Source organism: Barbus barbus (assembly GCF_936440315.1).
Source record: "Barbus barbus genome assembly, chromosome: 47".
In the NCBI taxonomy this organism is placed as follows: Eukaryota; Metazoa; Chordata; class Actinopteri; order Cypriniformes; family Cyprinidae; genus Barbus; species Barbus barbus.
Window position 1 is genome coordinate 7,484,660 of NC_136725.1, and position 19,882 is coordinate 7,504,541.

At 37.0% G+C, this 19,882-nt stretch overlaps 1 protein-coding gene across 2 annotated transcripts; it reads left to right on the top strand.

The window, feature by feature from the left end:
• Window positions 1-181: 181 nt before the first annotated feature.
• On the top strand, window positions 182-18,470 carry trim37 (tripartite motif containing 37). 2 transcript variants are annotated; one of them, XM_079410293.1, is made up of 25 exons: window positions 182-349; window positions 980-1,061; window positions 2,061-2,162; window positions 2,607-2,647; window positions 3,144-3,260; window positions 3,804-3,891; window positions 4,047-4,169; window positions 4,852-4,975; window positions 5,063-5,130; window positions 5,912-6,036; window positions 6,360-6,410; window positions 6,509-6,590; window positions 6,674-6,750; window positions 6,836-7,015; window positions 8,189-8,303; window positions 8,550-8,747; window positions 9,140-9,276; window positions 11,633-11,715; window positions 12,427-12,603; window positions 12,714-13,004; window positions 13,694-13,858; window positions 14,224-14,416; window positions 15,410-15,525; window positions 15,820-15,972; window positions 17,137-18,470. In XM_079410293.1, exons 2-25 carry the CDS (start codon window positions 1,041-1,043, stop codon window positions 17,193-17,195), a joined length of 2,886 nt encoding a protein of 961 aa, XP_079266419.1. In that variant the 5' UTR covers window positions 182-349; window positions 980-1,040; the 3' UTR covers window positions 17,196-18,470. The 2 variants fall into 2 exon arrangements, with proteins under 2 accessions (XP_079266419.1, XP_079266420.1); XM_079410294.1 differs by having other exon boundaries at window positions 15,820-15,939; window positions 17,137-18,469.
• The last annotated feature ends 1,412 nt before the right edge of the window (window positions 18,471-19,882 follow it).

Consider the following 19,882-nt stretch of genomic DNA (forward strand, 5'->3'; position numbering starts at 1 on the left):
GTAACAAGAAAAATTGAATAGTCATGAATTAAATATTTGATGTTGGCGCTTTTAAGTAGGCGTGTCACAACACTAAATGAACCGCCCACTCGTAATGCGCGATCGCGATTGGTTAATGCTAATCCGCTCGGCCACCAACGGGGAATACGATTGGTGGATACGGTTTCCCATGGTGACTGACATGGTCTCCCATGGTGACTGACATTGACATATAGGCGCTACATTCGCTGCCTGCTGCTGCTAGTCTATAAACAAGAGTCTGATGCTACAGTACATGTTTATTAAACACTAAATTAATAGCGTTTGATGTAGACAGTCGGAGTGACGGATTCGAGGGCAACATTAAAAGGTAAATGCATTTTGATAGATACGAGGTTTTTCTGTATGGTGAACTGAGTTTTGTGCAACCCCCCCTTAGCTAACTTGCTAAATGCTAAACTGTGCTATATCACATGCTAGTGTATGTATTGTGTATTTATTTATAATATATTCTTATTTTAACGGGTTATCCGTTAAAATAAGAATATAAGCTCGCACGTGAAGATGTTTCTTGTTGGATGTGCTCAAAAATTGTCCCTGCAGGCATATTAAATGTATGACAGCGTTTGTTATTGATCGAAATGGTCGCTATGTTGACCATTTATGGGTTATTTGGTTGTTAAAGTCAATCGTCTGTGAACGTTTACCATTGAGATCTTGCATTTGATGCCGTTATGTGCTTTATAAAGCCACGAAGGCCTCCATTTGATGTTGGCAGATGTATCCTGCAGCATTTTGGCAGCTCATGTAATATTGTGTTTTATTTCATCGTGTGTTTTGGCCATCTGCAGTCATATAAGCTCATACAGATGAATGTTTTCTGTCACTTGTCACATCAGCTCTGAGTTGCCAGGCGTTTATAGGAATCTACTGTAGACTGTGCATGATAATGCTGAAATGTGAGCATCTGAATGGTCTCTGCTCTCTGCTTTTACTGCAGTGAAAGCAACCCAGATTCTCCCGTCAGATATATTTGACTGTCAGAGGTAAAACTGGCTGAAATGGATGAGCAGAGTGTTGAGGTATGTTTACAGTATGATGTGTGTGTATGATTTATGCTGGCATCAAGTTGCCTTTTGGTTATAGACAACTTGACTTTCAACCTTTAGCCAAACAGGAAAAATCTGTCATTTACTCACCCTCATGTCATTCAAATATCTTGAAAACAAAAGGTGAATTTATAAGAAATACCCTGAATACTGTAGAGATTCAAGATTCCCAAATGACAATTTTTTTTTTTGAAAGTTATCAGTGATCTTCTTGTATATTACAAGCTTGAGGTACACAAGAAAATGCATAAGGGTGAGTAAATGAAGACAGAATGTAAATTTTTATCCTCTTAAAGCAATAGTTCACTTGAGTTTGTTTCTTCATCAGACCAGATTTGAAGAAATTTAGCATTACGTCACTTGTTCATTAGTGGATCCTCTGCAGTGAATGGGTGCCGTCAGAATGAGAGTCCAAAAAGCTGATAAAAACATCACAATAATATAAACGACTCCAGTCCATCAATTAATGTATTGTAAAGTGGAAATCTGCATGTTTCAAAAAAGCAAACGCATCGGGATGTTTTTAACATTTAACAATATGCACAGATCACTAGAGATTAATGGATTATTTTGTCCAGAACTAATGAAGGTTAGTTAAATATCTTCAAGTTGGATTTGTTACTTGCAGCGTTTCACTTTACAAGATTAGTAATTTGTTATTAATTCAAGATCATTAATTGATTGATTGGAATTGTGTAGACTACTTGTGGATTGTGGTGATGTTTTTATCAGCTTTTTGTACTCGTATTCTGACGGCACCCATTATCTATAGAAGATGCATTGGTGAGCAAATAATGTAAAGCTAAATTTCTCCAAATCTGTTCAGATGAAGAACCTCATACATTTTCAGCAAATTTATATTTTTGTGTGAACTATTCCTTTAAGAACATAACCGGTTTGATTATATTGTAGTGAATGTTATTACTCTCGCGTTAACTCAGTAATGTGTTCATGTATGTACTAACTCTTCAGAGTATAGCGGAAGTTTTCCGCTGCTTCATTTGCATGGAAAAGCTACGTGATGCCCGTCTCTGCCCTCACTGTTCCAAACTGTGCTGTTTCAGCTGCATACGGGTGAGCAAACACTCAATAACAGCACAATTATCATACTACACACAGCCTAGAAGAGCTTACAGTGTCTGTCTAATTAATCAACGCTCTTTGTGCTCACTTTATTGAGTCAGCTTGACAGGACATGACTAAATTCATATACAGAGGATTTGGCTTAATAAGATTTCTAAAGTGTGCTTAATATTATTATTATCATGCACAAATATTATACACGTCACATTTCACTTGAGATCTGAGAGATATATTTCAGTTGTTTTTGCCAAAACACTTTAAGTAATGTGCAGTGCAGTTGATTTTAAATGCTTTCCAAGTGCGCCATGTTGGGACGAATACTACTAATAAAACACGTCATGTGTTTTAATAATTGACCTTTTATTGATTCGAAGGCTAAGCCAAGGTAGCATTTATAAATGAGTAAATTTTGCTCTTCTGTTTTCTTCCTGGCAGCGATGGCTGACTGAACAGAGAGCTCAGTGTCCCCACTGTCGGTAAGTTCTGAGGTTCAACTTCAAATGATGTTTTGAGCTCTGACAGTCTTTGAAGTAAATCTAGAGGATTGAGTATTGATTTTTCTATTGTTAGAGTTTACAGAATGAGATCATTTCAGGGAAGCACTGATTAGTTACATTAAGGGAACCGCATCCAAAAAAACTTTATAGACAACTGGACCAGAGCCACCTGATATTTGGCAATAGAAACACACGTACATAATTTCCAAAGCAGTTTGAAGTGTGTTCAAACCACAGCTTTATAATTAAAGCTCAAACAAAAACTCCTTTATCTGGAGTGCTGGCACACATTCCATGCTTACTTTTGGTTGATCTAAAAAAAAAAAATTCAAACATTGTATAATTTTTATGGAATTAATTTTAATCCAGCTTTTATACCAATCTTAATCCTCTGTCCTCTCTCTATTCTAAAAAAAGAAATATTAACAAACATGTATATGGTTCTTTTTGCTAATCAAACTTGCATTGTATTCAGAGCTCCGCTTCAGCTGAGGGAACTGGTCAACTGTCGCTGGGCAGAGGAAGTGACTCAACAACTGGACACACTGCAGCTCTGCAACCTCACAAAACATGAGGAGAACGACAAAGACAAGTGAGTAATAATGAATATTAATACAGTCTTGACAGCTGCAGTACAGTGTTTTTGAACCATGGGCACTTTTGGCCTTGTGGAATAACTATATATAACATTAACTGTCCAATATATACACTACTGCTCAAAAGTTTTGGCTTAGTAAGGTTTTTTTCCTTTTTTAAAGAAAGAAATTAATACTTTTATTCAGCAAGGATGCGTTGAAGTGATCAAAAATAACTAAAGAATTTATAATGTTAAAAATGTCTATTCAAATGTGTTTTTTGTTAGTTCTTAAAGTGTACCACAGTTTCTACAAAAATATGAACAGCACAAATGTTTAAAACATTATTTATATCATGGCTTTTCATACAGTATTTGAATTTTCCTAGAAAAACTAGACATGGTAAAAATGTTTTCATATCGGGGAAAAAAAAAAAAAATATGCCGTAGCTTATATTTGGTTTTCATGTTCTGGGATGACTTAGTGACCAATTAGTGTAGAGTTAATGCTCACTGTCACTCATTCTCTCTTCTCACCCTGTCAATCTCTCACCCTAACAGGTGTGAGAACCATCATGAGAAGTTGAGTGTGTTCTGCTGGACTTGTAAGAAGTGCATCTGTCACCAATGCGCTCTGTGGGGAGGCATGGTATGCAATTTCCTCAGATCCAAATGTGTTGTGCTAAAACATGACTGGTCACACATAGGTGCAAATTATCAACGAATAATACTGTGCCTACTGTGAATGAATGTCAGTTTGTCTCAAACAGGAACTTGCTTATCTCCTTCTCCTCTTCTCCACAGCACGGAGGTCATACGTTCAAACCCCTGGCCGAGATCTACGAGCAGCATGTGACAAAGGTGAACGAGGAGGTGGCCAAGCTGCGGCGCCGGCTAATGGAGCTGATTAGTCTGGTTCAAGAAGTGGTAAGCACCCTCGCTTCTCATTCACGCCCACACGGTGCCATTTAGATATGTTCTGAGTTGACAGTTTGTAATGAATGCTAGTTTAACAGCCACAAATCCCTTTTAGATGGAACTGCTAATGACAAATCAAATGTTATCTAATTACATGTATTCCTGGTTTGATAAGTGCTTTTGAAGGCGTTTTACATAATGTAGAACTCCAGGACGCCAAGAAACCCACACAAGTCCATCAGCTACTGTTTATAGCACCTACGTCAGGGGATTGTCCTATAGAGGGCGCCACAGCACTAAACTAATTTACATTACATGGACAAATACATCTAGTGGAAAATCTTCCTTGAAGTGGAAGTTGGAGAACCAACTCCCTATTAATTACGATGCTCACATAGCTGTATTTATTTGATCAAAATGCAGTAAACATAGTAATATTTCTAAATATTAGTACGATTAAAACTTTTACTTTCGTACATTTTAAAGCTTAATTTATTCATGTGATTGCAAAGCTAAATTTTAAGCATCATTACTCCAGTTTTCAATGTCACATGATCCTTCAGAAATCATTCTAATATGCTGATTTGTGCTCAAGTATTTATATGGGAGCGTGTTTGGGTGTCCAGTGTCCATATGATATCAATTTGGGAAGTTTTGAGAACTATACCTTTGCATTTTATGTGTTTTTCAGGAGAAGAATGTTGAGGCGGTGCGAGGGGCGAAGGATGAGAGGGTGAGGGAAATCCGGAATGCTGTGGAAATGATGATCGCTCGGCTCGATAATCAGCTCAAAAACAAACTCATCACACTTATGGGTACATACATGCTTTTGTTCTGACAGTTTTCATGTAATCTGACATTTGAGGTTATATTGGTCTAACGTAAAGCTGATGCACCCACAGGACAGAAGACCTCTCTGACACAGGAGACAGAACTGCTGGAGTCTCTGTTGCAGGAAGTGGAACATCAGGTGTGTGGATCTGGTGTATCGGTAAAATAAAGCAGATGTGCAATGGAGTTAGAAGTTTAGAGACTACATTGAAAATGTGCAATTCAAATACAGAGTTCTGGCATTAAACTCTAGATGGCGCAGTCCGATAGGTCTAACTCAATCTGACCTAATGACATCATTATCACATGGTACAGCTGTTTTCTCCTGCATCAGTAGCCAATGAGCACACTGCTCAAAATTGAAATACCTGGCTTTTGTTTGTTGTAGCAGTTTGGCAGCGCACTTCAGAAATCCTCCACCTTCCCCAGCTCCACCTTTATAGATCTGCTATGAGGTGATTCGTGCATCCTATGGGGGGTTATTCATATGTGTTATAGCCTATGTGCAGCAGCAGTATTTCCTACATGCTCACAGCAGCATGTTGTGGATGTATTGGCAGTAGCAAGTCTCGGTACTTGCTCTGCCGTAGCAGATCTGTTCCGCCAAGACCAAATACATTAACATTGTCATGTACATTACCATGCCAATCCCTTCGAGAGTTGACAGACCTACAATTAAAACCTGTAAATATATATATTTTTTTAAAATTATAACCATACAAAGTAGAATGGGTCAAATTAGAAAATGCGATTAACCAAATACTAATTCTGAATTATGTCAAGTTTTAAGTTCAGCTTTTCACTTAAATTGTGTAATTACAATCATATAGCATTAAATTAGAATTTAGAAGAGAATTTATCCATGAGTCATTTCAGATGTTTGTAGACTTTGATTTGTGACGTGTGTTTTCTTCCCACAGCTGCGTTCATGCAGTAAGAGCGAGCTGATCTCTAAGAGTCCAGAGATCCTGCTCATGTTCCAGCAGGTTCACAGGAAACCAATGCAGTCTTTTGTCACCACTCCTGTCCCACCGGACTTCACCAGGTACACAAACATAGACACTGTACCTGTTATATTGCTGCTTCACACAGAGACGAGATCTCCGTAAGCTTGAACTTTGGCATTCTCTGTGGCAGTCTGTGAATAATGAATAAACATGCACACCTGTAAAAACAACTCTAGGCTTATAAAGCCATTCAATCAAAATGTCAATTTGTGGGCCAATACGGTATGCTATTTCTCCAGTGAGATTTAGACTAGCACTTCTTTATTTATGAGTGAAATGAAGTTTGCGGGGAACTTGTAGAGACTTTCCTATTTCGATTTGCAAGATAAATTGCTCACAGTCATATCTCATTTCTTCTCAGTGAGCTGGTTCCTGCCTATGACTCGAGCACTTTTGTTTTGGCAAACTTCAGGTAATGACACTCGCTTTGTCTTTCTTATTAATTTATATCTTAAATGGTGCATTAGTTTTCTTGCGTGACTTGAATTGGTGTTGTCTCATTGCCTTAAGTACTCTGCGGCAGAGAGCCGACCCCGTCTACAGCCCCCCGCTCCAGATATCAGGCCTGTGCTGGAGGTTGAAGGTTTATCCGGTAAGTTTGTCACCCGTAATACGGTGACAAATTGAAATTCTCAAACTCTTCCTATTCTCACAGACATTGTTGTTGTGTTTTAGGATGGCAATGGCGTTGTTCGAGGAAACTATCTCTCTGTTTTTCTAGAGTTGTCGGCAGGACTCCCAGAGACGTCCAAGTAGGCTGCACTTGCTGTCCTGTCATCCTGCTGTGCAGTGTCACAAATAATGTTTTTAAAGGCTAACTGGTTGAATTTCTTCCAGGTATGAATACAGGGTGGAGATGGTCCATCAGGCATCCAGTGACCCCACCAAAAACATAATTCGCGAGTTTGCATCAGACTTTGAGGTGGGCGAGTGCTGGGGGTATAACAGGTTCTTCAGGTTGGACCTTCTCGCCAGTGAAGGCTACTTGAATATGCAAACTGACACTCTTGTGCTCAGGTGCGACCTTGCAGCTGAATTTTAGACTATTTTATGTCTCAAATTGTACCTTTTAATATTTTTACTCTGTTGTTAAAGGGGTCATGAACTGAGAAAACAAAATTCTCTTGATCTTTTTACACATATGAGGTCATTGTGCTATAAAAACGTCCGGTAAGTTTCGGTACTCAAAATTTTCTTGTTAATCTGAAAACAGCTTGTATTAAAGGCAGTCTGCCAAAACGACAGGTTATGGAATGTACCACTCTATGATGTAATAGTGTGGCTAGACGCCACCGCCTCAGAAGATCAACGCCTGCTTCTACATCACTGCCTGTTTAGCCCCGCCCACAGATTCACACATGTAGTGTAAATAACGAGAGACGAATGCAGGTCTGCGCAGAAACTAAAAGATAAAGATGGCTCAGAAGACCAGAAAATGCTGTGCAGCGCCAACGTTAGGAAAGAGTGGATGAACTTTATTTTTAATGAAGTTTCAGAACACGTCTGTAAGAACTCAGTCCTTTGTTCTCTTCATTTTACTGTGGATTTGTTTACAAAAAAAGTACAATTCCACATGGGATTTTCAGAAAGATTGAAACTACTGTCGGATCCAATATACTTGACACAGCATCCTCTTTTTTTATGTTGCAACACACAATTGTAACTGTTTTCATTACGTGATCACTATTGCTTTGTCTGTTAAACAGATTGTTTGAAATGAATGTTTATGCATTTTAAATCTAAATCACTGCAGTGTCCTTCTGTGAAGGATGTAGGCTGGTGAACATACACAACTATTAGCCAATCATAGCAGTGTGCATGTACTTCCGAGTCTACAATCCGCCATGTCTATTTAAACCGAGTGTTCTGATTAGGGGGGTTAAAAACAGGACAGAAAATAGCCTTTTTACTTCTAAATTTATTTTTTATTTTTTTATGCAAATTTCTTGACAACATTATAAGTGTACCACAAATTTAAAAAAAGGCAGATCAAATAAAAAAAGGCGTTCATGACCCCTTTAAAGCCTGTTGACACAGGACGCGTACAGTACTTGTGTTCATTGGAAATCGAATGGAATTTCCTCCTCCTTTTAGAATTACCATGAAATGCATGATATACTATCCAAGGTTGTATCCAGTGTATGCTGTCTTGTTAATTTCTCATGCTCTGTTTTTCAATTAATCTCACAGGTATCAAGTGCGATCACCTACGTTTTTTCAGAAGTGTAGAGATCAGTATTGGTACATAACTCAGCTGGAGTCAGCCCAGTCCAGCTACATTCAACAGATCAACAACCTAAAAGAGGTTGGTGTTAAAGATGCAAGTTTTGCCACCCTGAATACATACTACTTAGAATCTGGCTTGAAGAAACTGCATTGATTCAAACGTGAACAAAATTTGAAATGGCCACTTCTTTATTAGGCATCCATGTAATATTTATGCTGTAACATGTAATGCCTGCTGATATTTTCAAACTTAATGAAAAAACACTTTTCCAAATTGTATGTCATGTCATTTATGCGTTTTATGTTTTGGTGTATTTCTGTTCAGAGGTTAGCTATAGAACTGTTCCGTCGACAGAAGTCGAGGAGTTCCTCTCCACCTGATCGGCGTCTCTGCCCCACGTCTTCCTCCGGGAGAGACTCACGTCAGGGAAAGAGCTCTGTACTGGAGGAAGGAAGTCAGGCAGCCACAGCAGAGGCTAAAGAATATGAGGATGAAGAGAAGACCCAGCATGATGACTCTAATGTAAGGCCTATCAGAGCAGCATGGTGAAATTCATAGCTATTATTTAACATCATTTTAGCAATAAAATCTTAAACTTTTTCTTGTTCCCTTTGAAAACTAGAAAAGTTGTTTGTTTTTTTTACTCCCCCAAAATATTATTCATCATTTCATCATAGCCACATCTTAAACATCTTTTACATACACTGTTACATCATCATCTGCTTTTAGGCATATGACATTCAAATCAGATTGTGCTCGTTGTGATCTCTAAAGAAAACAAGCCTACATGTAATATAGTGCACCTGAAGCCCTGACAGCCACATTACTTGAATAATTTTCATGCTTGGAGCTATTTGATGTTATATTGCGCACATTAGGATCAGTTTGATGATGATGTGTTGATGCAATGTTAGGAGTTGTCTGACGGGGATCTGGAGGTGGACTGTCTAACTGGAGATGAAGATGTCAATCCTCTGGATGGTAGCAGCACCTCTGGGAGCTCCACAGCTACCAGTAACACAGAGGAGAATGACATTGACGAAGAGACCATGTACGTACTAGATTTAAAAACAACTTTGCTAAAAGTTCAGATTGTGAACACCATTTTAGGCTCACTGTTATAGTCACCAGTATAGTTCAAAAAATGGCACCATTTATTAATTTTGTGCTTTTCTCTTGATCTTGTTTTCCATTTCTTTTTGAATGGCAGTCTTGATAGTCTCTGTTAATTTTCTTTCTTTATATGGAAAAACGCAGAATTTTATGTGAAAAGAAAGATACGAAAACAAATTTCTAACAACATGAGGGTGAATAAATAATGGCAGATATAAATAACAATTTTAACCCAAGCAAAATCACTGCAATGATTAACAGCTCTGATGCAAACCTAACTGAATGAGCTATAATTAAAGCCATTAATACCATCCTTGTTGGAAGTCAGCACTTGATGAAGGTCACAAGCTTCATTGTGGTGTATATATATATATATATATATATATCACGTCCTCACGGTGGTAAATAGTAGTGTACCAAGATTCTCGCACAAGAGATGGTGCTATGTGTAGGGAAACAGCTGTACCCCCCCCCCACCGGCTGGAAAACACAGTTTAATTAGGGCTGCCTGCTACCACATTTGTGACAGGTATTCCCTCGTACTATGTGTTTAACCAGAGAGCTGTTCTTTCTGTCCTGTCCTATCACGATCTGAGAGAATGAGCAGTATTGGCAGATTTGACTTGTGTGGGCTCTGTGAGAGTGCTCGTGTTTCTGTAGTGAGGTGTTGGAGTCAGAACCTCACATGTTTCTGCTCATGCTGCTGGTTACCGCACGCTCACACTGCTCTCAAATGCACACACTGCTCCAACCAGATGAGACGAATGAGTCATCGGAGCCTCTGCCTCTTGCTTACAAATGCTTGTTCTCACAGTCTCTGGCTTTTCCAGTGTACACACACACACATGCTCTCTTGTTCTCAGGCCCACGCACATTCTCTCACACCTTTGACTCTATTTGTTGGAGTGTTTTGTGTGAGCTCTTCATGTTGGCTTTGTAAAGGTGCCCATGCACTTACCGTTACCCAAATGTCAGACGCACCGCTTACTCAGGATAAAGTAGGGGAAAGAGGGAATTATTGGGTGTTATGCTCTGTTTACAACTGTTTACAACTCATCTCAAATGGGATTCCTGTGGGACGCTTGAGATTGCATATGGATTTGACTTGATTTTTGTTTTATGATCACATGTTGATACAGCACAAAAAGCTTCAATTTTTTCTTTTTTTAAACTCGAGAGGTTTTTAAGGTGCTTTGTGCTTCATGTGTTCTTCATCTGTGCTTCACATGCATCCTGATGTCAGTCAGGCAAACCTGAGAAGTCTTAGATGTGCATAGCTCTTAATCAAATGTCTCAGTTTGTTGTTTCATTTAAATCTGCAAAAAATAAGAAAGTTCAAAACCATTGTTTCAGCACAGTGGTTTACCAGATAGCAGGTGGTTGGTTGTGTTTTTACAGAATGCATCAAGATCAATTAGCACTTTCAGTACAAATGCAATGATGTCCAATAACATGATTAATTTTATTATTATATAATTATACTTTATTCATCTTTATTCATCTTTTTTCAATATAAAGAAAGCCTATTTTTTATGTGTATTGTTGGGGAAAAATAATAATAGTAATAATAATGATAATTATATTAATTAGCTTTACATTTAATAAAATAATAAAAAAAAACTATTGTTTTTAAGTATATTGAGGGGAATTATTTGTATTTATTTATTTTAATACTTTTTTATTTTCTAAATAAGTTAGAGTAACACTTTTTTTCAGTATATAAAGAAATTAAATTTTTTATTTTTTGGTGATGCCAGTGTAAATACTAGCAGGGTAAGCAAACATTTATTCGATGTATCCATGTGGATTCGAAGCTCTCAGCTTCTATAAATACTGTAGTGTATCAGCGCAGAGAACCGCTGGAGAGGACTGAGTCATCACACAGTTGAGCCTGAGACAATGGTGCATGTTACCCTTACACACACACACACACACACACACACACACACTCACTCACATATGCATACATATTCAGCAGGATGCTTGGAGCAGAATGCTATCAACACTCCCTGTGGAGCAGCTTATTTCAGACTATACCACTTCTCATTATTAACAGGGGGAGCCACGCAAAGGAATCCTGTTCCATTTAAAGCATGTGGCGATACACTGGGAACATAATGCCCGGCCACACCTCATTTAGCTCCATTGGGATCCAATTAATCATTCAAAACCTTAACTTAAACTGAAATTTTAGAGTTAATCTGGTTATGCATTGTAGATTTGTTTACTTGCTGCTGACATTCCACTAGTACCAGAGAAATAACACAAGTGTGAATTATTTTTATCTGTGATAGGTCTGGTGAGAATGATGTGGAGTACAGTGGGAATCTTGACCTGGAGGAAGGCGAATTACCCGATGATGTTGCCGGGGCAACAGGTGAACCAGAATTTCTCTGTCCAAGCGGCCTCATTGATACAAATAATGCTGTTTCTCTAATGAAAAGTGTCATGCATATGGCAATCTGGTGTGTTGAAACACTTGGCTTTGAAGTGTCATCGACTGCGACACCCTGTTAATCAGTTGTAGTGATGTAACTGAGCCAAATTACCATATCAGCCTTTGAAGATTTACTGCAGAATCTGCAGTTTAAAACACTGTCAGAGCTTCTGCTGTAAGACTGTCAGCGCTCACAAAATTGAAATATCATTTAATAATTCCCATAAAAAATACCTAATATTATAATGTTTAACTATATGACTATAATGTAATGAGTTGAAAAGTAAAAGAAAAATGACAAAAGCACACAAAAAATTACTAAAACTTAATTAAAATAAAAGTAAAAAAAAGTTCATTCAAAATATAAAAAATGCTAATAATGATAGAATGTTAATAATAATAATTCAATAAATAAAATAAATAATAATTAATTCAATAAATTACATATAAATTACTACCTTGGGTTGTGCAATATTTTTAAGAAAATTCAATAATTGTGATGTACTGTACCCTCTCACAATTATGATAAATTCTCTGCCTGTACTTTTCATATGTCTACTGGCCACCACCTCTACATTCTTACCTATTGATTATAGCTGCATAATGCTAACCTTACACAGTCTGTACTAACTGTCTCCCACTGCTGGTCAGGAGGTTCTGGTGCAGGCGCCCGGGGTTCAAGGCGTGGGGCAGGTGCAAGCTCAGCCAGCCTCCTGGAGATCGACCCGGTCATCCTCATCCAACTACTGGACCTGAAAGACCGCAGCCACGTAGAGTCACTGTGGGGGATTCAGCCCCGTCCCCCTACCGCTTTTCTCCAGAGCCAAGGTGTTACTAATGTGATCAAAATGGAGATGGGAATTATGAACATGAGCTCACTCTGAAGTGACCGTAAAGTTAACATGATTCATGACTCATTAACTGTTTTTGATTGACAGCTGCTGCATTGCCTTCCCGTAAAGAGCGTGAGCGTCGGCCTCAGGCGGTGCGTCGGTCAGCCCCAGACTCAGGGGTCCTGATCAGACTGAAGGCTCAGATGGCAGAAGTGCGCAGTAAGATGTCAGACGTAAAAGGGCAGCTGGAAGCGCGCAGTGGAGCCGGTCGGATCTCCTCTCAGGGAGCCTCAAACCACGAGCAGGGCCCCTCCATGGACTCTGAGATGGGGCCCAGTCGCAAACCCAGCGAACTGCTCTTTAAAGCGCCTGTCTCGTCACGACACACTCGCAGTGGTATGGCACTGAGCTAGATTACCCCATATGACACACAAAACATTTTTTTAGTAACATGGAATTTAGATTAAAATTTGTATGAATTTGTCAAAGTAATTGTGTAATTTAGGTGCTTTTTTTTTAGTTTGTGAAAAATACATTTTTTTAAAGTACAAATATAGCATATAGTCTTTACAATTATTATGAGCTCCTAAAAATGATTGACAATTGTATTGATTAAATAATGAACAAAATGCTCTTTAAAATACTTTTAGATAGAGTATCGCATATCAAGCTGCATGAAACATCAAAATGAGGCAGCGAAAAGTAATGGTAAAGATATTTATAATGTTACAAAAGATTTTTGTTTCAAAGTTAATCCTGATAAAAAAAAATTGCATTTTCTATAAAAATACTAAGCAGCGCAACTGTTTTCAACATTGAAAATAAAAAATGTGTCTTGAACACCAAATCAGAACATTTGAAGAATTTCTGAAGGATCATGTGACACTGAAGACTGAAGGAATGATGCTGAAAATTCAGCTTTGCCATCACAGGAATAAATGACTTTTTGAATGTTATAATATTTCACAATATTACTGTTTTTACTATATTTATAATCCAGTAAAATATAGCCTTGGTGAGCATAGGAATCTTCTTTCAAGAAACATTAAAGAATCTTCAGCCTGACTTTTTGACTTTTGTTTTAGGAGTGAAGAAGGCTGGTTCTCCTAAGCAGGAGAGCGTGGGAGTGCTGGGAGGACTGTCACTGCGCAGGGCTGTGGATGCTGGGGAGAAGGAGTTGAGAGGAGCTGGACGAGAGTCCCCTACTGAACCGGTTCCTTGTCTCAGAGATGGACCCTCCTCGTTAGATGGTCAGTAGACATCAGTCAACATGCTTGACTAGTCCACCAACCTACTAATTTATCTAGTCTCATCTCATGCAGTTTTTCAGCATCTTGCACCATAAGCATTGCATTTAAGATGCCATGTCAAGTTAACCTAACCAGCCTAACTTTGCCTAGCTTACCTAAAACTAACTAGATAACAGATAACATGAAAATGTCATTTTGCTCATCCCAAGATGCAACAATAGCTTTGAAACATTCCAATTACGCTAGGAATAATCTGAAATTTTCATTTTGGGGAAAGCAAAGAGACTTCTGGGAAACTCAACTCAACCCTGATATTACAGGGTGTATTAAAACCGTTTAGAAATGACACTATCTGTGTTTTGCAGGCTCGCTGAAAGCCCGCAGTGTGCAGAGTTCTCCTCCCTCGCTGGGAAGCAGCTCCTCTTCCTCTGATAAGCCCCCTGGCTCCAAACATGAGGAACTTCTGTATGGAGCTTCAGCTTCAGACCTGTTCAGTGTCACAGGCCTCAATGGAGCAGCTGCTCCTGCCACCAAACAGCGCAGGACTCCAGCCGTCGGGTAATGTACAGAAACAAGCCATCAGCAGCACAGCGTGTTGTGTGTGTGTGTGTGTTTCCATTCATAAACAAATGCAGTAAGTGAGCTTGAATGACGGTTGCTGTTTTTAGATCTAGAATAGACATTAAAATACGCAGCTCGTTTGTTTTAATTTTTAATTCATTACATTCATTGTTATTGGAATCTCTTAAGTTTTCTTCTGATGCTGTAAATCAGTGGTTAGCTTGCTATTTACTTTTATTTAAGAGACTTTTGCACATTTGCTTTTTTCTTTTTTCTCACATTGCATGGTAAAATGACACGCAATGGCTTTCACCATGCTAATATTTGACTTAGTTTTGTTTAGTTTTTTTTGTTTTACTGTTTTGATTTGTTTTTGGGTTTTATTTTGTTTAGTATTATTTGTTGTTAGTTGTTTCACATTAAATAGTTGTCACACATTTGCGATTTTTTTTTTTTTTTTTTTTTTTTTTTTTTTTTTGTTTATTTCATGTAAAATAAGAAGCTCAATGTCTTTAATCATTTTAGTATTTGGCTTTGTTCTGTGTTCTTTGGGTTGGTGTAGTTTTTGTTTAGCTTAGTTAATGCTAATAATTGGCTTTAGATTTTATCCTGTTTTTTGTTTTCCATGAAATAGCATGACACCCAAGCGCTTTCACCCTTTTTTAATGTTGTGTTTTAGTTTGTTTCAGTCAGCATACCAATATTTTTGTTTGGTCTTCTTTTTTTCACATAAATAGCAAGACACACAATTTGTTTCTACCACGCTAATATTTGTTTTTATTTTGGTTTGTAAAGTTTTAGTGTGCCAATCTTTAGCTTTATTATATTTTAATATAATATAATTTATTTATTTATTTTTTCTCCTTTTTTATTCATTATTTCATTCATTATTTTATTTTTATTCATTATTTTTTCAGTTTATTTTTTATTTTTTCCCACAAAAAATGGCATGATACACAATGGCTTTTTTAATAAGGTTGTATCCCTCAGGTCTGGTCTGCTGACAGACAGCTTTCTTAACTGTGACCAAGAGGGTGCCGGCGAGGTCCATCAGTCACTGCTGTCACTGGCTGAACCATCATCTTCCTCCTCATGCCCTGATGAAGGTGAGGCATGAAGATCCGTTCTCAGACAGGAAAAAACATGGGGTATAATTATACTGCAGCAAGTTACTCTTGTGTTGCATCGATGAGTCACTGCACACATTATGAACGAACGCCACTGTCATTTAACTGAACATCAAACTAGAGGAAATTACATTTATTCAGGTGCTTGATGAGTAACACTCTCTTAGTGTGAAAAAGGAAATAAAGTACAACTACAAAAACAGCAACAAAAAAAACATTTTCTCAGTACTGACATCTGTCCGTTCATATAAAGGTATGATTATCTGTCCGTAGGTCTCCTCAGCCAGAAGCAGCCCCACCATGTGCTGCCGAGCATGAGCAGTGACAGCGAGCTGGACTGTGACACGGAGAACGAGAATGAGGATGAAGTGGTGGCTCTGGAGGCTGGAAACTGTGCGTTTGACACCAGATCTCTACCCTGCCCAGGTTCATATCCCACACTTCACTGCTGCTGTTAGCTCATACGCTGTTGCTAGCCAAAAGTTTGCTCGTATTTCACTCAACCGGTCTTTCATGGTCTTTAAACTTTTTGAAATGACAGATGTCAGTTCAGATCAAATTGAAAATGCAACTTTATTTATTTAATTTAACATATATACACTGCCGTTCAAAAGTTTGGGATAAGCAAATTTTTTTTTAAAGAAATATCTTTTGCTCATCCAGACAGTTATAACTCTTTAACAGTTTTCTCTTTTATTATACTTTAAAATATAATTTATTCCTGTGATGCAAAGCTGAATTTTCATCAGCCATTACTCCAGTCTTCAGTGTCACATGATGCTTCAGAAATCATTTAATTTAATTTTAATCAATTGATTTTTCTTTAATGCCGATATGCTGATTTATTATCAATGTTGGAAACAGCTGTGCTGCTTAATATTTGTTTCTTTGGAACCTGTGATACTTTTTTTCAGGATTCTTTGAATAAAAAGTTTAAAAAGTACAGCATATTCAAAATATAAATATTTTCTAACGCTATGTCTTTAAGTTAACTTTATATCAACTTCACACATCCTTTCTGAAAAACAAGTATTAATTTCCTTAAATTCTTAAAAACAAAATTAGAATCACTCTTATAGAAAATTAGTCAAAAAGCTACTAATTATAACACAATTTTGACTTTTTTCCCCCCCCTCACAATTGCAAGAAATAAAATTATAATTCTGACCTTTTTTTTAATATCTTGCAATTCTGGAATTAAATAAGGTAACTACGACTTTTTAATCTCAGTTATGACTTTTTTTTCTCAGAATTGTCGGATGTTAACTGTTAAATAAAAATGGTAAAATTTTATATATATTCTGATGTTTTCTAAGATTTTGGTTGAAGATGCAGATTATTGCAAAGAAGTCATAACTGTTAGATTTGTTAAATTGTTACACCCAATCACAGCCTGTATGATGAACAAATGTAAGTGCTTTGTTAAAGTTAAAAATAGAGCTGACAGGTCAGCCACCTGCTTAATATGTCATTATCTCTGTGGGTGGGTCACAGGCACAGTATTGCAGTATATAATATGACAGTACAGACTAGTGTTCCAGCGGTCTGTGTGTGTGGTCTGATGAAGTGGCGTCTGTGTCTCGTTTTCAGGCGAGCAGCTGATCCCTGATGATCTGAGCTTTGTGACTGGAGAGACCACAGAGAGATGATCCACCACAGTGTTACAAATGAACCTTCCTGTGTCGTCAGCCACTGAATGTGCTCTTTATATGTCTGTGCACTTACTTTATGTTCAGAACAGGACTATATTTTTCTGTGTGCTACTGTATGTTGTTTCAGAGAAACTACTTTTTGAAATGCATAACATTCCGTTATAAAACTAGGTGTATACATTTTATGTGTGTGCATAACTAGTCATATTACAGTTCTATACATTTTCTTTATTTTTGCAATGCTGCTTATTGTCAAATTCATAGAGAGTTGCCAAACACCTCAATAACTTGAGTTTTCAAATGTTTGGTAAATTAAGTCAAAGACTGTCACTACAGGTGCTTTTCCGTTACTTATGTAGCTTGTGTGTGAATATTAAGCTGTCTAGAACACAATTCATAGATTCCTATACCTAAAACATGTTTACATTGACTAAATGTCTGCAAAAAGGGAACATGGAGCCAATACAAGTTCAAACAATTCACAATGATTGTGTTTTTATATATTTCAAATAATCTGTTATTTAGCATTGCACAGCTTTATTACAAGCACTTATGAACTTCTTAATGCTACATTCCCTTTTTTTCCCCTTTTGTCTTTTGAGTTAACGTGCCAAAAATAACTAGTTACATACTTCAACCAAAGTCTCAGGAGGGTCCAAGTCTGTGTTTTTAGCCCCAGGCTCGTGTTGCTTTGAGCTCAGACAGAAAGCATTGATGACGTGCTCTTATGGCAGCAGCAGCTGGGAAATCACTCCATTTATGTTGTGAATAGATGTCATAGCCTCATCAGCAGCTGGGGAGTGATGCATATATATTCAGTTGAGGTCACGGTCTCGCTCTTTGCATGCACAGCTTTCGCTCAGTACAGTCTGTTGAACATGTGAATGTTTTGTTGAAAAGTGTACAGCGAGTAATGCATTGCTTTTGCTGTTTAATTGTTGGCTTATAAACTGCTTCATACAAATACATGATTTTTTTCACTTCCTCTCCAGCATGTTCTGCAAAGTGTAAAACAATGATAAGTGTTCCTGTGGCTATTCAATGTAAATCTAATTCTGTTTTTTGTGCTGTAATAATAATGTTCCTCTTTTGATGTTTTATGAGGAGCAAGAGGACAGTCTGTTCTCGGTGTACATTTCTAGTTTACTGGTTTCCTTCTCTAGCATGTTTTTAAAGATTTTTGGGGACCCAAAACAAACTGGAGTATATGCACAGTGTGTACTGTATATTTATCTAAATTAAAACCTGAACAAATAAATGACACTATCATTATGTTTTGTTTTGTTTTCTTTGAATGACGTTATTTGCCTTAGTGTAATGTTAAAGTGTCCAAAAAGGTTTAAATTCGCCTCTAAATAATTAATGAATAATATAAATTATATAAATATAATTACAAATATTAAAAAAAAAAATTATATTAAATGTTTGTATTTTCTTTGACATTTTTTTTTTTTTTTTGGAGTTCCAATTTTTGTGAAAGGATTTTATAAATTAATTTTAATTATATATATATATATATAAATCAAAAAACTTTGATCAAAGGTCTTGATCGACTTCAAATGTTGACTAGTGGATATGTAGATATATGTACAATTTCTATATATTTTTTTCTTTTATTTACTTTTTTAAAGAGAAATATGACCCAGATTTCATCCCCAAATTATACGAATATTCTTATATAGAATTATATAAGAAAATACTGGAATACTATCACATAAAATATATAAAAAATCTTCTATTTTATGTTAATTTACATTTTAGGCTGATTTTAATTATTATTTTAATTCATTCTTTATCTGTATTAATTTATTTAGCTCGTAAGTGTGTTTACTTGCCTCAGTGTTTAGCGCATTTGCCGTTGCTAGGAAACGCGTATTTTTGTTTACTGTGTTGAGAGTTGCTGAAATCGCGTTTGGTCTCGTACTGTATCGCGTATCTTGTCAGTGTGTGCACTTGCTTGGCCATTTTTAGTTGATAAACAGGAAAGTGGGTTCAAGCGCCAGCAGAAGGCAGTGAATAGTCTTTAAGAGAAGCAGTCTGTCAGCGGAAGTTTAAAATCAGCTCGTAAGTGTATTTACTTGCCTCAGTGTTTAGCGCATTTGCCGTTGCTAGGAAACGCGTATTTTTGTTTACTGTGTTGAGAGGTGCTGAAATCGCGTTTGGTCTCGTACTGTATCGCGTATCTTGTCAGTGTGTGCACTTGCTTGGCCATTTTTAGTTGATAAACAGGAAAGTGGGTGCAGCTGAATTGAAATGGTGATTTGTTGGATTGGTATAAAAAAGTTTATTATAACGCGGCAGTCGTCGTGTGAAGCCCGAAGAGTGTAAAGACCATCAACTCTACCGTGCGACTCCACCAAGGGATAGAAGTATCGCTTTTTATTCTAGTTTTTTCATTTATATGTTTATTATTGAAATGTTGTTATATGCATGTCAATTTTATTTAATTTCTTTATTTTCCTAAATATGTAGGTATATAGTATTTATAGAGTTGTAACTTTTAGTTTTAGTTACTTTTTCTTATTTGTAAGAGGCTTTGGACAAAAGCGTCTGCTAAATGACTAAAGTAAAGTATTTTAATTTAAATAATATTATTAGATTTTGAAGTGGAATTTGACCTGGATTTCACCCCCAAATAAGAATTATAGAAAAATACCATTTAAAATATAATAAAAATGCATAGT